This window comes from Coregonus clupeaformis, chromosome 18 (genome assembly GCF_020615455.1).
Source record: "Coregonus clupeaformis isolate EN_2021a chromosome 18, ASM2061545v1, whole genome shotgun sequence".
Taxonomy (NCBI): domain Eukaryota; kingdom Metazoa; phylum Chordata; class Actinopteri; order Salmoniformes; family Salmonidae; genus Coregonus; species Coregonus clupeaformis.
This window is the reverse complement of record NC_059209.1, coordinates 28,398,103-28,420,940: the sequence shown is the minus strand read 5'-3', so window position 1 is coordinate 28,420,940 and position 22,838 is coordinate 28,398,103. Positions and strand designations below refer to the sequence as shown.

General features: G+C 43.3%; 1 protein-coding gene across 3 annotated transcripts in view; it reads left to right on the top strand.

Annotated features, from left to right (window-relative positions):
• LOC121530664 (condensin complex subunit 2) overlaps window positions 1-22,838 on the top strand; it is a 28,512-nt gene that overhangs the window by 3,107 nt on the left and 2,567 nt on the right. For all 3 annotated transcript variants that reach the window (XM_041835800.2, XM_041835798.2, XM_041835801.2), the window contains exons 4-14: window positions 1,000-1,092; window positions 3,763-3,880; window positions 4,098-4,249; window positions 4,484-4,673; window positions 15,130-15,212; window positions 15,480-15,682; window positions 18,025-18,170; window positions 18,322-18,428; window positions 21,778-21,897; window positions 22,328-22,432; window positions 22,642-22,794. In XM_041835800.2, coding sequence (XP_041691734.1) covers window positions 1,000-1,092; window positions 3,763-3,880; window positions 4,098-4,249; window positions 4,484-4,673; window positions 15,130-15,212; window positions 15,480-15,682; window positions 18,025-18,170; window positions 18,322-18,428; window positions 21,778-21,897; window positions 22,328-22,432; window positions 22,642-22,794 — 1,470 coding nt within the window. The remainder of the gene's footprint in view (window positions 1-999; window positions 1,093-3,762; window positions 3,881-4,097; window positions 4,250-4,483; window positions 4,674-15,129; window positions 15,213-15,479; window positions 15,683-18,024; window positions 18,171-18,321; window positions 18,429-21,777; window positions 21,898-22,327; window positions 22,433-22,641; window positions 22,795-22,838) is intronic.

The following is a 22,838-nucleotide window of genomic DNA, read 5'->3' as shown; positions in this document are numbered from 1 at the left end:
TTATCCTAAAAAACTGCAGACACCACCATGCTTGAAAATATGAAGAGTGGTACTCAGTGACGTGTTGTGTTCGAGTTGCCCATAACATAACGCTTTATATTCAGGACATAAAGTTAATTTCTTTGCCACTTTTTTTGCAGTTTAACTTTAGCGCCGTGTTTCAAACAGGATGCATGTTTTGGAATATTTTTTATTCGGTACAGGCTTCCTTCTTTTCACTTTGTCAATTAGGTTAGTATTGCGGAGTAACTACAATGTTGTTGATCCATCCTCAGTTTTCTCCTATCACAGCCATTAAACTCTGTAACTGTTTTAAAGTCACTATTGGCCTCATGGTGAAATCCCTGAGCGGTTTCCTTCCTCTGAGTTAGGAAGGACGCCTGTGTCTTTGTAGTGATTGGGTGTATTGATACACCATCCAAAGTGTAATTAATAACTTCACCATGCTCAAAGGGATATTCAATGTCTGCTTTTTTTAACTAATCTTCCAATAGGTGCCCCTCTTTGCGAGGCATTGGAAACCTCCCTGGTCTTTGTGGTTGAATCTGTGTTTGAAATTCACTGCTCGGTTGAGGGACCTTACAGTTATCTGTATGTGTGGGGTACAGAGATTGAGGAAGTCATTCAAACATCATGTTAAACACTATTATTGTCCATGCAACTTATCATGTGACTGGTTAAGCAAATTCTTACTCCAGAACTTATTTTGGCATGCCATAACAAAGGGGTTGAATACTTATTAACTCAAGAAATTTAAGCTTTAATGTTTTTATTAATTAGTAAAAATAAAAACATAATTCCACTTTGATATTATGGGGTATTGTCTGTAGACCAGTGACACACAATCTCAATTTAATCCATTTTAAATACAGGCTGTAACAGAACAAAATGTGGGAAAAGTCAAGGGGTGTGAATACTTTCTGAAGGTACTGTCTCCAACCATGCAAGTTATTGGAAACTGGTGCCTCAGATTCACAAAGCCTTGTCCTATTTTTGTAGAAAATTACCACCAAAAATGCCTTTGGTCTCCACCTGATTGACTACATGGCTGACATCCTCAAACAGAAGGATTCTGAGCTCACAAATTTCAAGGTATGGCTTTATACATATTAATGATTACTTTATTGTAGTTTCTGTTTCTTATGTCTCTTTAAATTTCCTCATCACAAAAGACACACTTCAGATTTGCGCTACTTAATTTTTTTATTTTTTTTATTTAACCTTTATTTAACCAGGTAAGCCAGTTGAGAACAAGTTCTCATTTACAACTGCGACCTGGCCAAGATAAAGCAAAGCAGTGCGATAAAAACAACAACACAGAGTTACATATGGGGTAAAAAAAACATAAAGTCAAAAAATACAACAGAAAATATATATACAGTGTGTGCAAATGTAGCAAGTTATGGAGGTAAGGCAATAAATAGGCTATAGTGCAAAATAATTACAATTAGTATTAACACTGGAATGCTAGATGTGCAAGAGATTATGTGCAAATAGAGATACTGGGGTGCAAAAGAGCAAAATAAATAACAATATAGGGATGAGGTAGTTGGGTGGGCTAATTTCAGATGGGCTGTGTACATGTGCAGTGATCGGTAAGGTGCTCTGACAACTGATGCTTAAAGTTAGTGAGGGAGATAAGAGTCTCCAGCTTCAGAGATTTTTGCAATTCGTTCCAGTCATTGGCAGCAGAGAACTGGAAGGAATGGCGGCCAAAGGAGGTGTTGGCTTTGGGAATGACCAGTGAGATATACCTGCTGGAGCGCAGACTACGGGTGGGTGCTGCTATGGTGACCAATGAGCTAAGATAAGGCGAGGATTTGCCTAGCAGTGATTTATAGATGGCCTGGAGCCAGTGGGTTTGACGACGAACATGTAGTGAGGACCAGCCAACAAGAGCATACAGGTCACAGTGGTGGGTAATGTATGGGGCTTTGGAGACAAAACGGATGGCACTGTGATAGACTACATCCAATTTGCTGAGTAGAGTGTTGGAGGCTATTTTGTAAATGACATCGCCGAAGTCAAGGATCGGTAGGATAGTCAGTTTTACAGCATGAGTGAAGGAGGCTTTGTTGTGAAATAGGAAGCCAATTCTAGATTTAACTTTGGATTGGAGATTCTTAATGTGAGTCTGGAAGGAGAGTTTACAGTCTAACCAGACACCTAGGTATTTGTAGTTGTCCACATACTCTAGGTCAGACCCGTCGAGAGTGGTGATTCTAGTCGGGTGGGCGGGTGCCAGCAGCGTTCGATTGAAGAGCATGCATTTAGTTTTACTAGTGTTTAAGAGCAGTTGGAGGCTACTGAAGGAGTGTTGTATGGCATTGAAGCTCGTTTGGAGGTTTGTTAACACAGTGTCCAATGAAGGGCCAGATGTATACAAGATGGTGTCGTCTGCGTAGAGGTGGATCCGAGAGTCACCAGCAGCAAGAGCGACATCATTGATATACACAGAGAAAGGAGTCGGCCCAAGAATTTAACCCTGTGGCACCCCCATAGAGACTGCCATAGGTCCAGACAACAGGCCCTCCGATTTGACACATTGAACTCTATCTGAGAAGTAGTTGGTGAACCAGGCGAGGCAGTCATTTGAGAAACCAAGGCTAGTTAGTCTGCCAATAAGAATGCGGTGGTTGACAGAGTCGAAAGCCTTGGCCAGGTCGATGAAGACGGCTGCACAGTACTGTCTATTATCGATCGCGGTTATAATATCGTTTAGGACCTTGAGCGTGGCTGAAGTGCACCCATGACCAGCTCGGAAACCGGATTGCATAGCGGAGAAGGTACGGTGGGATTCGAAATGGTCGGTGATCTGTTTGTTAACTTGGCTTTCAAATACTTTCGAAAGGCAGGGCAGGATGGATATAGGTCTGTAACAGTTTGGATCTAGAGTGTCACCCCCTTTGAAGAGGGGGATGACCGCGGCAGCTTTCCAATCTCTGGGGATCTCAGACGTTACGAAAGAGAGTTTGAACAGGCTAGTAATAGGGGTTGCGACAATTTCGGCGGCTAGTTTTAGATAGAAAGGGTCCAGATTGTCTAGCCCAGCTGATTTGTAGGGGTCCAGATTTTGCAGCTCTTTCAGAACATCAGCTGTCTGAATTTGTGTGAAGGAGAAGCGGGGGGGGGGCATGGGCAAGTTGCAGCGGAGGGTGCAGAGTTGGTGGCCGGGGTAGTGGTAGCCAGGTGGAAAGCATGGCCAGCCGTAGCACAATGCTTGTTGAAATTCTCGATTATTGTAGATTTATCGGTGGTGATAGTGTTTCCTAGCCTCAGTGCAGTGGGCAGCTGGGAGGAAGTGCTCTTATTCTCCATGGACTTTACAGTGTCCCAAAACCTTTTGGAGTTAGTGCTACAGGATGCACATTTCTGTTTGAAAAAGTTAGCCTTTGCTTTCCTGACTGCTTGTGTATATTGGTTCCTAACTTCCCTGAAAAGTTGCATATCGCGGGGGCTATTTGATGCTAATGCAGTACGCCACAGGATGTTTTTGTGCTGGTCAAGGGCAGTCAAGTCTGAGGAGAACCAGGGGCTATATCTGTTCTTAGTTCTGTATTTTTTGAAGAGATTAAAGTATAATCTACTAATGAAGAAGTTTGTAGCCCAACCACTTAAGATATGCATTGTTTTTATAGGCTTATTCCTAACTAATGGAGTATATTGATGACAGACTGGTCATTTCACTTTACGGGCCTAGCGTCTGTTGGCTGTATGAGAAAGTGACCATCTAATAATGTGTCTTTCTCTGTCCCTGCCAAGGTGGCAGCGGGTACCTTGGACGCCAGCACCAAGATATACGCAGTCCGAGTGGATGCTGTCCATGCTGATGCCTACAGAGTACTGGGAGGACTGGGTGCTGAGACCAAGCCTGGGGAAGGTGAGAGCCTCTTAACTATAACGTCAGTACACTGTCTGTGTGTCCCAAATGGAAAACGATTCCCTTTATAGTGCACTACATTTGACCATGGTCCATAGGGTAGTGCACTATATAGGGAATATGGTGCCATACTGTGACTTGCTCTGTCATAAAAAAATAGACTGTTGTCAATAAAGGATCATCAGGCTCTGACCCTTTCCTGTGTGTGTGTGTGTAGAGCATGGAGCAGGCGATGGGGGAGAGATGGAGGAGGGGGCTACAGGAGAGCTGGCTGCCAAGCAGGTGGTGAAGAAGAAGAGGCCTCCCAAGAAGACTGTGGAGCAGAACCTAAGCAACATCAACAGCTCTGAGGCAGAGAGGAAGTGTGAGGTAAGTGATGGTTTTCCTGCTCCAGGAATAGCCTGAGGTAAAGGACCAGGCTATGCCTGTGTGGTTTGTTGTGGAGTCACCTGGAAATCTTTGAGACTATAGATGGAATTGGTGATGAAAGCCTGAGGACTTATTATCACATTTACTGAGAGTATGGATCCAGACAGGATTGTGAAAGTTCCTATAACGCTCACACATGGTAAGCTCATTATCATCCCACCCCTCCAACTCCAGGTGGACCCCATGTTCCAGCGCATGGCGTCGTCCTTCGATGAGAGCAGCACAGCAGGCGTCTTCCTGTCAGTGCTGTTCAGTGAAGACAGTCGATGTGAGCTGCTCTTCCCCTCCCACATGACCCTGCTGCACTCCACACCCTCCTGCTCCCAGTCTCCTCCGCAGCGCGTCCCTGCGCCGCCCTTCACAGGTAACACTGACCGCATCATGTCAGCATCACACTTTGATCTGGGGACATATGTAGCAAGCACCTCAGAGTAGAAGTTCTGATTTAGGATCAGTTTTGCCTTTTAGATAACAATGTATAAGGTTATATGACCAATGGGAGCCTGATCCAAGATCAGCACTCCTACTTAGTGCTTAATTTGTAAATTGGGAGGTGCCTGAACAAAGTATGTCCGGGCTCTGAGGTACTGGAACGCATAAAAAAACAACCCCATTATAGTAAAGCATTGGATGCATTATCATTGCTTTTGCGTACTGGCATAGAGCAGTAGAGGTGATTTGCAGAAGTTGCACACATGGGGAAACATTTTGTAGCCTAGGGGTGAGAAAAATGTGGCCTTTTATAAACGCATTTCATGCAATTCTATATCATTTTAGATGACTGGAGACTTTAGCAGCATCTTTTTTAATACCTAACAAATTATCTGAATTTCAGGCTACTTTGACACTGACAAATGGAGATTCTGAGATCAATAAAGACGACCTCGCCTTGAATCCACCAATAGCCTCGGCATCGGTGTGTGGAGACACACATACAGTGCATTCGGAAAGTATTCAGACCCCTTGACATTTTCCACATTTTGTTACGTTTAGGGCTGTGGTGTCATGAAATTTCGTCAGCCGGTGATTGTCAAGCAAATAACTGCCGGTCTCGCGGTAATTGACCATTAATTAACATAAACACATTTAGCATCTCCTGGCTTCCACACATAGCCTACAAGCCACTGATGCAGACCTTTGGATCTACATTTTAAAAAGTCTAATAAATCCATGTAATATAGCCCACACCTTCACAATAAATCCATTATTTATTTTAGACAGGTCTGAAGAAACTTGATATGAAGAAAATGTAGTCTATTTCAGAAGAACATAATAGCATACTCTGAGTTGTCCTTATGTTAGGTCCTCATCTGGCTATGCCATATGGCTGTGGGCTACACTAGTTCATGTAGCAGACAAGATTTGCTTAGAATTCCGTGGCATTTTTTATATTATTTTATAGTATGAAGAATAAAATTGAACAAAGCTGAATAAAATAGAAAGGATATTTTCTCCAAACGATGAGGGAGTGCACACATGCGGCTATTCTGTGTTGAGGGGTTAACAAAGAAAGTGATTCTACTATACAAAATGAGAACCAAATTAAACACAATCCATACATGCTTTTTTTAAACGATTGGGGAAAAATAAAAACATTATTTCCCATTTATTTAGTAGGCAGCTTCTGCCAACAGTTTATCAGTGTCCTGATGAGTCTCATCCTCTTCTTCTTTCCCTTCGTTCTCTGGGAAGTCACACACGGAGCTGCTCTCTTCTGTCTTCTCACCTGAAAGAAAGCAAAGGCAAAACGCTGAAGATCCATGTCATTACATCGTCATTGACTGATAATACCTCATTTATTCATGTTCATTATAAAATATTAAAATGTAAGTGACAAAAAGCCCTGTCTTTAAGAGTGGCCTCACCAGGTCAGTGTGTCTGCAGTTTTGTCTGATCAGATATTCCATCATCTCCACTGGCTTCTCCATGCCCCCCTGTTGTCTAATGCCCTGCTGCATCCCTGGCACAGAAACTGCTGCGTCATACAATGGATGGAGCGCAAAACGTGCTGCACATGCCATTATGAAGCATACGAAAACAGTGCATTAGGCCTATTGTCAAATAAGAGATACACATAGGAGATACATGTTGTTTAATGCTTGTGTTGTCAGACACATTTTTATTGTATACCTTCAATCATTCATTCAGTAAATCAAACTCCTATATGCTTAATTTAGAGTTATTAATGTAACTTTAGTTGTTCTACAAACTTTGGGCTATATGTTTTGATTTATAATACATTGTAAGGCTGCATGATGTCTCTAATGATGATTTGAAAAGAGTTGCATGAAAGGCATGAGCTCTGCTTTGTTTTTTACGGAGGCTGTACACACTTCATCTGTCTCTCATTCACAATTTGACAAGCACTTGATAATGCCTCGAATTTCCCATCCGCATCCCCTTTGTGTGGCCGGAATGCCCCCTAAAAGAATCCATGCCTTTTGCGGCAGGATTCACAGGCTACAAGTGAAGACAGACACATCAGGGATGCAACTGCACGCATCCTTATCCAATTCCGAGGTGCATATTGAAGATATTGGAAGAACTGTCCACATTTACTTTTTGTCAGCCAACAAGATGAGTAGGCCTAACGAACAGCAAAAGCACTAGCCTATGTCAATCTACTATCCCCCATAGTACAAAAGTTGACCTATTCTGTGCGAGAAATAAATATTCCAAACATAGTCTGGGACAGTTGTGGCATCCGTTAGATCCCAAATTACTACAACCACATCAAAAAAACTGTTTTACACAATGAGGCTGACGCCAACAGAACAGAACGTTTAGCTTAAAATGTTGATGAACTATTAGGCTATTTCTTCACATTATAAGCGCAGCAATGCGCACACGGCAGTAAGCTATAAGCGTGAATGTTCCATTAGCGAGAAAACACCATTATGACCGCAAATGCAATTATGCATGTATTGCTTTTATTATAAAGGTGCAGTTTTATGGTGACAATTATCTTCCCCAAACTTGAAACTCACGCGCTGCTTACGTATGCCAGTTAGGCTCTACACCCCTTGTAAAGCGGATACATGTGCTTAATTTTAAGAAGTTATTTGGCCACTTTAGTTGTGATACAAACCTTATCAAAACATATAGGCCTATGGGCTAGGCTACATGAGGTGTGCGACTATGATTAGAAAAAGTTGCAAAAAAAGGCTTTGTTTCTTGCCTTACGCTGGGCATCATTCACAAGTGACAATATATAATTCACAAGTGATAGGCTAATATTGTCACCCATTAGACTATTCTTGATTTAATCTTTACTTATACTAAATAATATACACTACTGTTCAAAAGTTTGGCGTCACTTAGAAATGTCCTTGTTTTCGAAAGAAAAGCTATTTTTTTGTCCATTAAAATAACATCAAATTGATCAGAAATACAGTGTAGACATTGTTAGTGTTGTAAATGGCTATTGTAGCTGGAAACGGCTGATTTTTAATGGAATATCTACATAGGCGTACAGAGGCCTATTATCAGCAACCATCAGTCCTGTGTTCCAATGGCACGTTGTGTTTGCTAATCCAAGTTTATCATTTTAAAAGGCTAATTGATCATTAGAAAACCCTTTTGCAATTATGTTAGCACTGCTGAAAACTGTTGTGCTGATTTAAAGAAGCAATAAAACTGGCCTTCTTGAGACTAGTTGAGTATCTGGAGCATCAGCAATTGTGGGTTCGATTACAGGCTCAAAATGGCCAGAAACAAATAACTTTCTTCTGAAACTCGTCAGTCTATTCATGTTCTGAGAAATGAAGGCTATTCCATGCGAGAAATTGCCAAGAAACTGAAGATCTCGTACAACGCTGTGTACTACTCCCTTCACAGAACAGCGCTAACTGGCTCTAACCAGAATAGAAAGAGGAGTGTGAGGCCCCGGTGCACAACTGAGCAAGAGGACAAATACATTAGTGTCTAGTTTGAGAAACAGGCGCCTCACGGGTCCTCAACTGGCAGCTTCATTAAATAGTACCCGCAAAACACCAGTCTCAACGTCAACAGTGAAAAGGCGACTCCGGGATGCTGACCTTCAAGGCAGGGTTGCAAAGAAAAAGTCAGATCTCAGACTGGCCAATCAAAATAAAAGATTAAAATGGCCAGTCTGAGATATGGGCCTCTGTACGCCTATGTAGATATTCCATTAAAAATTGTCAGTTTCCAGCTACAATTGCTTTCCTTTTGAAAACAAAGACATTTCTGAGTGACCCCAAACTTTTGAACGGTAGTGTATGTGTGAAATTTGTTTTGATTTAGAATGGACCATTATCATGCATCGAAACAGGGGCAGGGAAAAAAATACATGTAATCGATGCACTTAAATAGCTTTTCCCGTGGTTCATTTTTTAATGCCAGCCAGGTAGGCTATACTCCGGTTGTAAAGAGAAGCAATGTGCTTAATATTAGGAAAGTTGAGAAATAAATATAGTAGGCCTAGCCTATAGAAAGCTGATGGGAATCTCCTCTTTTAGAGGCCACAACTCTGTTTTCTCACGCAATTGCATAGCCTATAGAAATGCTGCGCAACATGAGCTCATGGGCTCTCATGAAGTGTTTGATTAGATTTGCATTGATGTCAGAGTGATTAGAGGTACAATCGAGTGCTGAGTACCAGGCAGTTAGCAAGTTTGGTAAGCTACTAATGACCATCAGAGCTTGGAGAAGACTAATTACCGTGACTAAATGGTCATGTGGAATTTGACTGAATCATGACTCGTGACCGCCGGTGTGGCGGTAATACAGTCACCGTAATAGCCCTAGTTACATTACATCCTTATTCTAAAATGGATAAAATTATGTTTTCCCTCAATCTACACACAATAGCCCATAATGACAAAGCAAAAACAGGTTTTTAGAAATAAAAAACAGAACCTTATTTACATAAGTATTCAGACCCTTTGCTATGAGACTCAAAATTGAGCTCAGGTGCATCCTGTTTCCATTGATGATCCTTGAGATGTTTCTACAACTTGATTGGTGTCCACCTGTAGTAAATTCAATTGATTGGACATGATTTGGAAAGGCACACACCTGTCTATATAAGGTCCCACAATTGACAGTGCATGTCAAAGCAAACACCAAGCCATGAGGTCGAAGGAATTGTCCGTAGAGCTCCAAGACAGGATTGTGTCGAGGCACAGATCTGGAGAAGGGTACCTAAACATTTCTGCAGCATTGAAGATAAATAATAATAATATGCCATTTAGCAGACGCTTTTATCCAAAGCGACTTACATTTTCCATGTGTGCATACATTTTTACGTATGGGTAGTCCCGGGGATCGAACCCACTACCCTGGCGTTACAAGCGCCGTGCTCTACCAGCTGAGCTACAGAGGACCACCAGAAGATCCCCAAGAACACAGTGGCCTCCATCATTCTTAAATGGAAGAAGTTTGGAGGCACTAAGACTCTTCCTAGAGCTGGCCTCCCGGCCAAACTGAGCAATCAGGGGAGAAGGGCCTTGGTCAGGGAGGTGACCAAGAACCTGATGGTCACTCTGACAGAGCTCCAGAGTTCCTCTGTGGAGATTGGAGAACCTTCCAGAAGGACAACCATCTCTGCAGCACTCCACCAATCAGGCCTTTATGGTAGAGTGGCCAGACGGAAGCCACTCCTCAGTAAAAGGCACATGACAGCCTGCTTGGAGTTTGTCAAAAAGCACCTAAAGGACTCTCAGACCATGAGAAACAAGATTCTCTGGTCTGATGAAACCAAGATTGAACTCTTTGGCCTGAATGCCAAGCGTCACGTCTGGAGGAAACCTGGAACCATCCCTACGATGAAACATGGTGGCGGCAGTATCATGCTGTGAGGCTGTTTTTCTGCGGCAGGGACTGGGAGACTAGTCAGGATCGAGGGAAAGATGAACGGAGCAAAGTACAGAGAGATCCTTGATGAAAACCTGCTCCAGAGTGCTCAGGACCTCGGACTGGGGCAAAGGTTCACCTTCCAACAGGACAACGACCCTAAGCACACAGCCAAGACAACGCAGGAGTGGCTTCGGAACAAGTCTCAATGTCCTTGAGTGGCCCAGCCAGAGTCCGAACTTGAAGCCGATTGAACATCTCTGAAAATAGCTGTGCAGCGACGCTCCCCATCCAATGTGAACGATCTTGAGAGGATCTGCAGAGAAGAATGGGAGGAACTCCCCAAATACAGGTGTGCCAAGCTTGTAGCGTCATACCCAAGAAGGCTCGAGGCTGTAATCGCGGCCAAAGGTGCTTCAACAAAGTAAAGGGTGTGAATACTTATGTAAATGTGATATTTAGTTTTTTCATTTTTAATGCATTTGCAAAAATGTCTAAAAACCTGTTTTTGCTTTGTCATTATGGGGTATTGTGTGTAAATTGATGAGGGGAAAAAACGATTTAATCCATTTTAGAATAAGGCTGTAACGTAACAAAATATGGATCAAAGTCAATACTTTCCGAATGCACTGTATTGTACAATATGAAAAGGAAATTATAGTCCTAAAAAGTTTTCCAGTTTCACTGACTCACCCAATGATGTGCATCTAACTCACCGGTGATGGCGGATGTGCTTGTGCCAAAAGCTTATCTCTCTCTTGTTTTACGTTGTAAAACAATGCTGTTCACTCAATAGGCCTATTTGGAAGTTGATAACTTGGTAGCCTACAGACAAATTAGTATTCTCTTTTCAGCAGGATCCATTTGCTTTTCAACCTGTGTTTTCCCATGATTGTATTTGAAATATTGGGAAAGTCCTGTTTTGGCTACATGCTGTTCACTTACAGATTTACCGCTCGTTCCCGACTGTAAGCATCAAATCAAATTTTATTGGTCACATGCGCCGAATACAACAGGTGTAGACTTTACAGTGAAATGCTTACTTACAAGCCCATTCCCAACAATGCAGAGTTAAAAAGTAATACAAATATTTGCTAAATAAGAAGGAAATAGTAACACAACAAAAACAATAACGAGGCTATATACAAGGAGTACCAGTACTGAGTCAATGTGCAGGGTACGAGGTAGTTGAGGTAATACAGTATGTACATGTGGGTAGGGGTAAACGTGACTAGGCAATCAGGATAGATAATAAACAGAGTAGTAGCAGCGTGTGTGTGTGTGGTGTCAATATGCATGTGTGTGTGTGTGTTGGAGTCAGTGTAGTATGAGTGTGTGGGTAGAGTCTAGTGAGTGTGCATAGAGCCAGTGAAAGGGAGTCAGTGCAAAACAATTAAGATAAATAAATAATAACGGAGGTCAGTGTAAATTGTCCGTGTAGCCATTTGATGAACTAACTGTTCAGCAGTCTTTTGGCTTGCCTTGTGATTGGGCTACACACAATCCACAGCTAGGCTATTAAAAAAATCCACAGATCCTCTGTGCCTAAATTATCTTTCATGCCACGAGAGGTACCGGATCCTGGCAAATAGGTTCCGTAACGAAACTGAGAGGGGACAGATCCTGTTCCAGCAGGATCCAGATTAAATGAAGCGCTGCTCCTACTCTGAGACTAATGAATACATACAGTGTGGAAAAAAAGTATTTAGTCAGCCACCAATTGTGCAAGTTCTCCCACTTAAAAAGATGAGAGAGGCCTGTAATTTTCATCATAGGTACATGTCAACTATGACAGACAAAATGAGAGAGAAAAATCCAGAAAATCACATTGTAGGATTTTTAATGAATTTATTTGCAAATTATGGTGGAAAATAAGTATTTGGTCAATAACAAAAGTTTCTCAATACTTTGTTATATACCCTTTGTTGGCAATGACACAGGTCAAATGTTTTCTGTAAGTCTTCACAAGGTTTTCACACACTGTTGCTGGTATTTTGGCCCATTCCTCCATGCAGATCTCCTCTAGAGCAGTGATGTTTTGGGGCTGTCGCTGGGCAACACAGACTTTCAACTCCCTCCAAAGATTTTTCTATGGGGTTGAGATCTGGAGACTGGCTAGGCCACTCCAGGACCTTGAAATGCTTCTTACGAAGCCACTCCTTCGTTGCCCGGGCGGTGTGTTTGGGATCATTGTCATGCTGAAAGACCCAGCCACGTTTCATCTTCAATGCCCTTGCTGATGGAAGGAGGTTTTCACTCAAAATCTCACGATACATGGCCCCATTCATTCTTTCCTTTACACGGATCAGTCGTCCTGGTCCCTTTGCAGAAAAACAGCCCCAAAGCATGATGTTTCCACCCCCATGCTTCACAGTAGGTATGGTATTCTTTGGATGCAACTCAGCATTCTTTGTCCTCCAAACACGACGAGTTGAGTTTTGACCAAAAAGTTATATTTTGGTTTCATCTGACCATATGACATCCCTGGCGTCCCTGGCGGCGTAGTGTGTTACTGATGGTAGGCTTTGATACTTTGGTCCCAGCTCTCTGCAGGTCATTCACTAGGTCCCCCTGTGTGGTTCTGGGATTTCTGCTCACCGTTCTTGTGATCATTTTGACCCCACGGGGTGAGATCTTGTGTGGAGCCCCAGATCGAGGGAGATTATCAGTGGTCTTGTATGTCTTCCATTTCCTAATAATTGCTCCCACAGTTGATTTCTTCAAACCAAGCTGCTTACCTATTGCAGATTCAGTCTTCCCAGCCTGGTGCAGGTCTACAATTATGTTTCTGGTGTCCTTTGACAGCTCTTTGGTCTTGGCCATAGTGGAGTTTGGAGTGTGACTGTTTGAGGTTGTGGACAGGTGTCTTTTATACTGATAACAAGTTCAAACAGGTGCCATTAATACAGGTAACGAGTGGAGGACAGAGGAGCCTCTTAAAGAAGAAGTTACAGGTCTGTGAGAGCCAGAAATCTTGCTTGTTTGTAGGTGACCAAATACTTATTTTCCACCATAATTTGCAAATAAATTCATAAAAAATCCTACAATGTGATTTTCAGGAATTTTTTTCTCATTTTGTCTGTCATAGTTGACGTGTACCTATGATGAAAATTACAGGCCACTCTCATCTTTTTAAGTGGGAGAACTTGCACAATTTGTGGCTGACTAAATACTTTTTTCCCCCACTGTACGACCCCTGGGCTGTTTTTGCTGTATACTTCCCCCTAGTAGTCTGGCATAGTATCTCTAGATTTTCTCAGAGCTACAGTACCAGTCAAAAGTTGATTTAGAATTTTATGACCCCTTGAAGTATCAAAGAATATACAGTACCAGTCAAAAGTTTGGACACACCTACTCATTCAAGGTTTTTTTTTTTTTTTTAACTATTTTCTACATTATAGAATAATAGTGAAGACATCAAAACTATGAAATAACACATGGAATCATGTAGTAACCAAAAAAGTGTTAAACAAATCAAAATATATTTTATATTTGAGATTCTTCAAAGTAGCCACCCTTTGCCTTGATGACAGCTTTGCACACTCTTGGCATTCTCTCAACCAGCTTCACCTGGAATACTTTTCCAACAGTCTTGAAGGAGTTCCCACATATGCTTAGCATCCGGCCGAGTCATCCCAAACCATCTCAATTGGGTTGAGGTCGGGGGATTGTGGAGGCCAGGTCATGCTGTGGTAGCCATGCTGGTTAAGTGTGCCTTGAAATCTAAATCAATCACAGACAGTGTCAGCAGCAAAACACCCCCACTCCTCCTCCATGCTTTACGGTGGGAACTACACATGCAGAGATCATCCATTCACCCACACCGCGTCTCACAAAGAGATGGCAGTTTGAACCAAAAATCTCCAATTTGGACTCCAGACCAAAGGACACATTTCCACTGGTCTAATGTCCATTGCTCTTGTTTCTTGGCCCAAGCAGGTCTCTTCTTATTATTGGTGTCCTTTAGTAGTGGTTTCTTTGCAGCAATTTGACCAAAGGCCTGATTCACACAGTCTCCTCTGAACAGTTGATGTTTAGATGTGTCTGTGACTTGAACTATGTGAAGCATTTATTTGGGCTGCAATTTCTGAGGCTGGTAACTCTAATGAGCTTATCCTCTGCAGCAGAGGTAACTCTGGGTCTTCCATTCCTGTGGTGTTCCTCATGAGAGCCAGTTTCATCATAGCGCTTGATGGTTTTTGCGACTGCACTTGAAGAAACTTTCAAAGTTCTTCAAATGTTCTGTATTGACTGACCTTCATGTCTTAAAGTAATGATGGACTGTCGTTTCTCTTTGCTTATTTGAGCTGTTCTTGCCAAAATATGGACTTGGTCTTTTACCAAATAGGGATATCTTCTGTAAACCCCCCCTACCTTGTCACAACACAACTGATTGGCTCAAACACAATTCCACAAATTAACTTTTAAGAAGGTACACCTGTTAATTGAAATGCATTCCAGGTGACTACCTCATGAAGCTGGTTGAGAGAATGCCAAGAGTGTGCAAAGCTGTCATCAAGGCAAAGGGTGGCTATTTGAAGAATCTCAAATATAAAATATATTCTGATTTGTTTAACACTTTTTTGGTTACTACATGATTCCATATGTGTTATTTCACAGTTTTGATGTCTTCACTATTATTCTACAATGTAAAAATAAAGAAAAACCCTTGAATGAGTAGGTGTGTCCAAACTTTTGAATTGAAGTGTATATCTGGTTGTATTGATTGTTGAGTGATGCTGTAAGGCAGTGTTTCTCAATCCTTGTCCTGGGGACCCAAAATAGTTCACATGTTTGTTTTGCCCTAGCACTACACACCTGATTCTACTAATCTAAGGTTTGATGATGAGTCTATTAGTCGAATCGGGTATGTACTGCGAGGACAAAACAAAAATGTGCACCCCCCCAGAACCAAGATTAAGAAACTCTGCTTTAAGGTATTGGCAGTTGACCTACATATTATTCCGATAATAGTATCATGCATGAAATTATTGTGTGATTGACAGGTGGTCTCCAGCGGACCCAGGAGAAGAGCTCCATCTGCCCCTCCCTGGCAGACTTCTCTTTCACCAGCTGGAACCCTGACCAGGTCAGAGCAACATACACTGGCAATATACACAGGCTGCATCCCAAATGGAACCCTATTCCCTATATAGTGCACTACTTTTGACCGGGACTCTATGGGCCCTGGTCAAACGTCGTGCACGATATAGGGAATATGGTGCCATTTGGGAAGCACAACTCTTTATTTTAGTTTTGAAATTATACAGATTGGAGGTATTGTTTTGATACAGTAGTCATATAGTCTCAGAATATCTTAACCACAGTCTCTATATAAACCGTTCTCCTATTACAGACCATGAACCAGATGCTGGAGAAGATGAAGCAGGGGGATCACGTGTTTGACGTGAATGCTGAGGCGGAGCCGGACGAGGAGGAGTGTCAGGACTTTAGGGATGATTTTGATGGAGACTATGAGGAGGGTCAGGGGGACTATGTTGGAGAGGGCTCCAAAGAACACAAGGACAGCTGTAAGGCTGGAGGGCCCGGGAGAGGAAGGTGAGTGTACTGAGGGTGTTTGTTACAGGGTGGTAACAACCTGGGGGCGTTTGTTACAGGGTGGTAACAACCTGGGGGTGTTTGTTACAGGGTGGTAACAACCTGGGGGTGTTTGTTACAGGGTGGTAACAACCTGGGGCCGTTTGTTACAGGGTGGTAACAACCTGGGGGTGTTTGTTACAGGGTGGTAACAACCTGGGGGCGTTTGTTACAGGGTGGTAACAACCTGGGGGTGTTTGTTACAGGGTGGTAACAACCTGGGGGTGTTTGTTGCAGGGTGGTAACAACCTGGGGGTGTTTGTTACAGGGTGGTAACAACCTGGGGGTGTTTGTTACAGGGTGGTAACAACCTGGGGGTGTTTGTTACAGGGTGGTAACAAACCTGGAGGTGTTTGTTACAGAGTGGTAAGAACCTGGGGCTGTTTGTTACAGGGTGGTAACAACCTGGGGGTGTTTGTTACAGGGTGGTAACAAATCTGGAGGTGTTTGTTACAGAGTGGTAAGAACCTGGGGCTGTTTGTTACAGGGTGGTAACAACCTGGGGGCGTTTGTTACAGGGTGGTAACAACCTGGGGCCGTTTGTTACAGGGTGGTAACAACCTGGGGGTGTTTGTTACAGGGTGGTAACAACCTGGGGGCGTTTGTTACAGGGTGGTAACAACCTGGGGGCGTTTGTTACAGGGTGGTAACAACCTGGGGCCGTTTGTTACAGGGTGGTAACAACCTGGGGGTGTTTGTTACAGGGTGGTAACAACCTGGGGGTGTTTGTTACAGGGTGGTAACAAACCTGGAGGTGTTTGTTACAGGGTGGTAACAAACCTGGAGGTGTTTGTTACAGAGTGGTAAGAACCTGGGGCTGTTTGTTACAGGGTGGTAAGAACCTGGGGCTGTTTGTTACAGGGTGGTAACAACCTGGGGGTGTTTGTTGCAGGGTGGTAACAACCTGGGGGTGTTTGTTGCAGGGTGGTAACAACCTGGGGGTGTTTGTTGCAGGGTGGTAACAACCTGGGGGTGTTTGTTGCAGGGTGGTAACAACCTGGGGGCGTTTGTTACAGGGTGGTAACAACCTGGGGGTGTTTGTTGCAGGGTGGTAACAACCTGGGGGTGTTTGTTGCAGGGTGGTAACAACCTGGGGGTGTTTGTTGCAGGGTGGTAACAACCTGGGGGCGTTTGTTACAGGGTGGTAACAACCTGGGGGTGTTTGTTGCAGGGTGGTAACAACCTGGGGGTGTTTGTTGCAGGGTGGTACCAACCTGGGGGTGTTTGTTGCAGGGTGGTACCAACCTGGGGGTGTTTGTTACAGGGTGGTACCAACCTGAGGGTGTTTGTTACAGGGTGGTAACAACCTGGGGGCGTTTTCTACAGGGTGGTAAGAACCTGGGGGTGTTTGTTACAGGGTGGCAACAACCTGGGGGTAGCATGCTGAGGATGTTTGTTGGTACTCTGCTTGTTTATACCTGTAGAGGATCCCAGGGATATTTCATGAGGCACCAAGGGGTATTCCACTTGTAAACGGGTCCGGTAGCTTGAAGTGACCTTGTTCCGTCTCTTGTTTTTTTTGTTTTTTTGTGTGTACCATGATGTCCTGAGTGTTTTAAAACTGTTATGACAGTAACACACCCAAACCCATTAAATATCCAGTTTAGATGTCAGGATGAATGAAGGGAAACCATTTGACTTTTGACAGAAACAGCTCTACTAATGACTATGACCTACTTAACTTCGATCCAGACAGGCAAAAGCAAGTGGACTAACTGAAGACGTGTTAGTAAATCCATATTTTTCTCAGTCTGTTTAAAAATGAAACTGATGTTTGTCTTTTCCGTCTTTCTATCCTGTATCTTCATGTTTTTTTAAATCAGGTAAGTTGACTGAGAACATATTCTCATTTACAGCAACGACCTGGGGAATAGTTACAGTGGAGATGAATGAGCCAATTGGAAGATTAGGTGGCCATGATGGTATGAGGGCCAGATTGGGAATTTAGCAAGGACACCAGGGTTAACACCCCTACTCTTACGAAAAGTGCCATGGGATCTTTAGTGACAACAGAGAGTCAGGACACCCGTTTAACGTCCCATCCAAAAGACCGCACCCTACACAGGGCAATGTCCCCAATCACTGCCCTGGGGCATTGGCATTAGTTGTTTTTTTTATCAGAGGAAAGAGTGCCTCCTACTGGCCCTCCAACACCACCTCCAGCAGCATCTGGTCTCCCATCCAGGGACCGACCAAGACCAACCCTGCTTAGCATCAGAGGCAAGCCAGCAGTGGGATGCAGGGTGGTATGCTGCTGGCCATGTATTTTAATGTCATTCTGTGGTGTGGCTGACTGTCCACAGGGATGTGATTCCCATTGGAGAGGGGGATATAGCCACCATGTGTCTGCAGCTGTCCGACCAGCCCAGAGAGTACTCCTACTTCAGCCCTAGAACCATGGCTACCTGGGCAGGCCCTGGCTACTGGCGCTTCAAACCTCTGCACAAGAGTGAGTGGTGGTTGTACACACAGAGCCATGTTGTATATGTAGTTTATCTGTGTTTGGGATATTCCCTTAATGGCATTGTCCACTAAATATCTCCTGTTCATTCCCCCGTCTCCCTCTCTGTGTGTGTGTGTGTGTGTGTGTGTGTGTTTAGAGGACAACATGCCTGAGAAGGAGGGTCGCAAGAGGAAGCCTAAGAAGGCCTTTGAAATCGACTTTAACGACGATGTCAACTTTGAAACCTACTTCCGCACCACTAGAGTAAGCCCTTGGTTACTGTCGTAGAAATATTTGACAAAAAAATATCTCTCAAGAAACTGGAGCTTGTGAATCCAAAAATGTGACTTTATTATTGCGTAACAAAGCCGAGCTTGCTCCATGGAACAACTGCTTGCCCTGACCCGGAGCTCTCCTTTTATACAGACACAAATGCATTGTCATGCTTATACAACATACATAGTTACTCCTCTCTATGTGAATGAATAACATCTTTCAGTATCACATGTTGGCTACTCACGAGGCTACGTGCATTTCTCTAAGTGGGGCTTCTGTCTCTTATTAGTGGCGTGACTCAAAAAATTATATACATACGTACGTTAAAGAACAATCACACTCTGTATTGACTATATTCACTATCCAGACATACATCTGGAGTAAAAGTATCAATCATGTTCATTCTGTTTTACCTTTATCATTTCATAACACATTATAAAACATATAAATTAATACTTAAACATGGTTTAAACATGTCATGGCCATAACCCATTCTCAACCACATACATTTAAGCAAATCCCAAAAAGCATCCTCCCAGGACCCTTGAGATTATGTGCATGTGGCTATGTGTCAGGTCATAAGCACAAACAAATGATAACACTAGTTCCATTGTTACTCCAATCTCCACAAAGCCACCACGAGGAGTTGTATCTCCATCACATGTCATTGACATACCCAGACCAGCTGCAGGGAGTTATCAAAAGCACAGCGTTTGCACTAAAGAAATGTTTCTGCTCTGTTTTAACCCTTCAACTGTTTCTCAATCCATAAGCATTTAAGGCATATAGATGTTTAATTCTACAACATATGTACTAGAAAATCATCCATACAGTGGGGGGAAAAAGTATTTAGTCAGCCACCAATTGTGCAAGTTCTCCCACTTAAAAAGATGAGAGAGGCCTGTAGTTTTCATCATAGGTACACGTCAACTATGACAGCCAAAATGAGACTATTTTTTCCAGAAAATCACATTGTAGGATTTTTTATGAATTTATTTGCAAATTATGGTGGAAAATAAGTATTTGGTCAATAACAAAAGTTTCTCAATACTTTGTTATATACCCTTTGTTGGCAATGACACAGGTCAAACGTTTTCTGTAAGTCTTCAAGGTTTTCACACACTGTTGCTGGTATTTTGGCCCATTCCTCCATGCAGATCTCCTCTAGAGCAGTGATGTTTTGGGGCTGTCGCTGGGCAACACAGACTTTCAACTCCCTCCAAAGATTTTCTATGGGGGTTGAGATCTGGAGACTGGCTAGGCCACTCCAGGACCTTGAAATGCTTCTTACGAAGCCACTCCTTCGTTGCCCCGGGCGGTGTGTTTGGGATCATTGTCATGCTGAAAGACCCAGCCGCGTTTCATATTCAATGCCCTTGCTGATGGAAGGAGGTTTTCACTCAAAATCTCACGATACATGGCCCCATTCATTCTTTCCTTTACACGGATCAGTCGTCCTGGTCCCTTTGCAGAAAAACAGCCCCAAAGCATGATGTTTCCACCCCCATGCTTCACAGTAGGTATGGTGTTCTTTGGATGCAACTCAGCATTCTTTGTCCTCCAAACACGACGGAGTTTAGTTTTTACCAAAAAGTTCTATTTTGGTTTCATCTGACCATATGACATTCTCCCAATCCTCTTCTGGATCATCCAAATGCACTCTAGCAAACTTCAGACGGGCCTAGACATGTACTGGCTTAAGCAGGGGGACACGTCTGGCACTGCAGGATTTGAGTCCCTGGCGGCGTAGTGTGTTACTGATGGTAGGCTTTGTTACTTTGGTCCCAGCTCTCTGCAGGTCATTCACTAGGTCCCCCTGTGTGGTTCTGGGATTTTTGCTCAGCGTTTTTGTGATCATTTTGACCCCACGGGGTGAGATCTTGCGTGGAGCCCCAGATCGAGGGAGATTATCAGTGGTCTTGTATGTCTTCCATTTCCTAATAATTGCTCCCACAGTTGATTTCTTCAAACCAAGCTGCTTACCTATTGCAGATTCAGTCTTCCCAGCCTGGTGCAGGTCTACAATTTTGTTTCTGGTGTCCTTTGACAGCTCTTTGGTCTTGGCCATAGGAGTTTGGAGTGTGACTGTTTCAAATCAAATCAAATTTTCACATGCGCCGAATACAACAGGTGCAGACATTACAGTGAAATGCTTACTTACAGCCCTTAACCAACAGTGCATTTATTTTTAACAAAAAAAGTAAAAATAAAATAACAACAAAAAAAGTGATGAGAAAAAAAAGAGCAGAAGTAAAATAAAATAACAGTAGGGAGGCTATATATACAGGGGGGTACTGGTGCAGAGTCAATGTGCGGGGGCACCGGCTAGTTGAGATAGTTGAAGTAATATGTACATGTGGGTAGAGTTAAAGTGACTATGCATAAATAATTAACAGAGTAGCAGCAGCGTAAAAAGGATGGGGTGGGGGGGGGCAGTGCAAATAGTCTGGGTAGCCATGATTAGCTGTTCAGGAGTCTTATGGCTTGGGGGTAGAAGCTGTTGAGAAGTCTTTTGGACCTAGACTTGGCACTCCGGTACCGCTTGCCGTGCGGTAGCAGAGAGAACAGTCTATGACTAGGGTGGCTGGAGTCTTTGACAATTTTGAGGGCCTTCCTCTGACACCGCCTGGTATAGAGGTCCTGGATGGCAGTTTGAGGTTGTGGACAGGTGTCTTTTATACTGATAACAAGTTCAAACAGGTGCCATTAATACAGGTAACAAGTGGAGGACAGAGGAGCCTCTTAAAGAAGAAGTTACAGGTCTGTGAGAGCCAGAAATCTTGCTTGTTTGTAGGTGACCAAATACTTATTTTCCACCATAATTTGCAAATAAATTCATTAAAAATCCTACAATGTGATTTTCTGGGATTTTTTTTCTCAATTTGTCTGTCATAGTTGATGTGTACCTATGATGAAAATTACAGGCCTCTCATCTTTTTAAGTGGGAGAACATGCACAATTGGTGGCTGACTAAATACTTTTTTCCCCCACTGTATATAGAAACTCATCCATATTACCCCTCCAGTTCTCTGATGATTGTTTGATCTGCACCCAAGAGCATTAATCACTAGTAGGCAGTCACATTCTAAAGTAATAAAGTGCCCGTTTTCTGAGCCGTTGTCAATTACTGTATTAGTCACTTCTGTAAATCACTTTTGATGCTAAAACAGGGGTCAAGTGTCTTGACAATCCCTGCCTATGTGTAAGAAAGTTATGCGGTTTCAAATGTTAGTCACTGCAGCCGAGGAAATGTGGTTTTAGTGGCTATAGGAGTTTCCCCACCACTCACACATTGACTCAAACCGTTCCCTCACCTCTGCCTAATGTGTTCTCCTAGGCTGCTACCACTAACACCAAGTCAGCCCTCAGTACCAGCAACAAGAAAACCACTCTAGCTGCAGACTTCCAGTTCCCCCCTGAGACCCTGTCCCAACTCAGCCTCAAACCTGCCAGCATAGTAAGACCTCTCTTACACCCTCCTGTACACAACAACCAGCATGGAATAAACACAACATTTTGAGCGACATTTTGAGTGAAATGAATGTAACACACACTAGTTGACCCTGTCCTGCGTGTCCATGGTGATACCGGGGAACAGTGATGTGCTAAAACAATGTGCAGCCGCCACCAGATACAGTCAGACCATCACCGTAGCTGACTGGAACTGATATGCTGCTACAACTGATAGAAGTGAAGATTGTGATGCCACAGACGTGTGTTGTGTTCTATGTCAGTAAACGTGTGTTCTGTCAGTAAGCATGGGTGTTCTATGTCAGGAAGCATGGGTGTTCCATGTCAGGAAGCATGCGTGTTCCATGTCAGTAAACATGTGTGTTCCATGTCAGTAAACGTGTGTTCCATGTCAGTAAACGTGTGTTCTATGTCAGTTGTGTAAAGAGGGCCAGAAGAGGTTGTCTGGAGAGCTGGAAGTCATCGGAGATTACGACTACAACAACGCCAACGACACAGCCAACTTCTGCCCTGGCCTGCAGGTCTGTATTGTAACTCCCGTGTCAGTCTTATACAGTTTCCATGATGTGTCAATAAGACCACATGGTCTACAGAGATATCTAACTTGCCACTATATCATTACCCCCACTAATGCTATAGTTTCAGTAGCTGTTTAGTAGCTAGTTTTGTAATTACTCGGCTAATCTCTTGCTCGTCCTCTCTCTACATATCAATCTGACTCTCTCTATAGGGTGGGGACAGTGATGATGATGATGATGGTGAAGGGTTCAATGGGGGTGCAGATGACACCCAGCCTTCCGCAGACAGTAACCTCATCTCCTCACAAGACAATGACGACGTGTCCACCTATGGGGAGGACGACCTGGTGCCAGAACCACACCGGGTAAGACGGGTGGGCAGGGGAATGGTTATGTGGAGCCAGTGTTC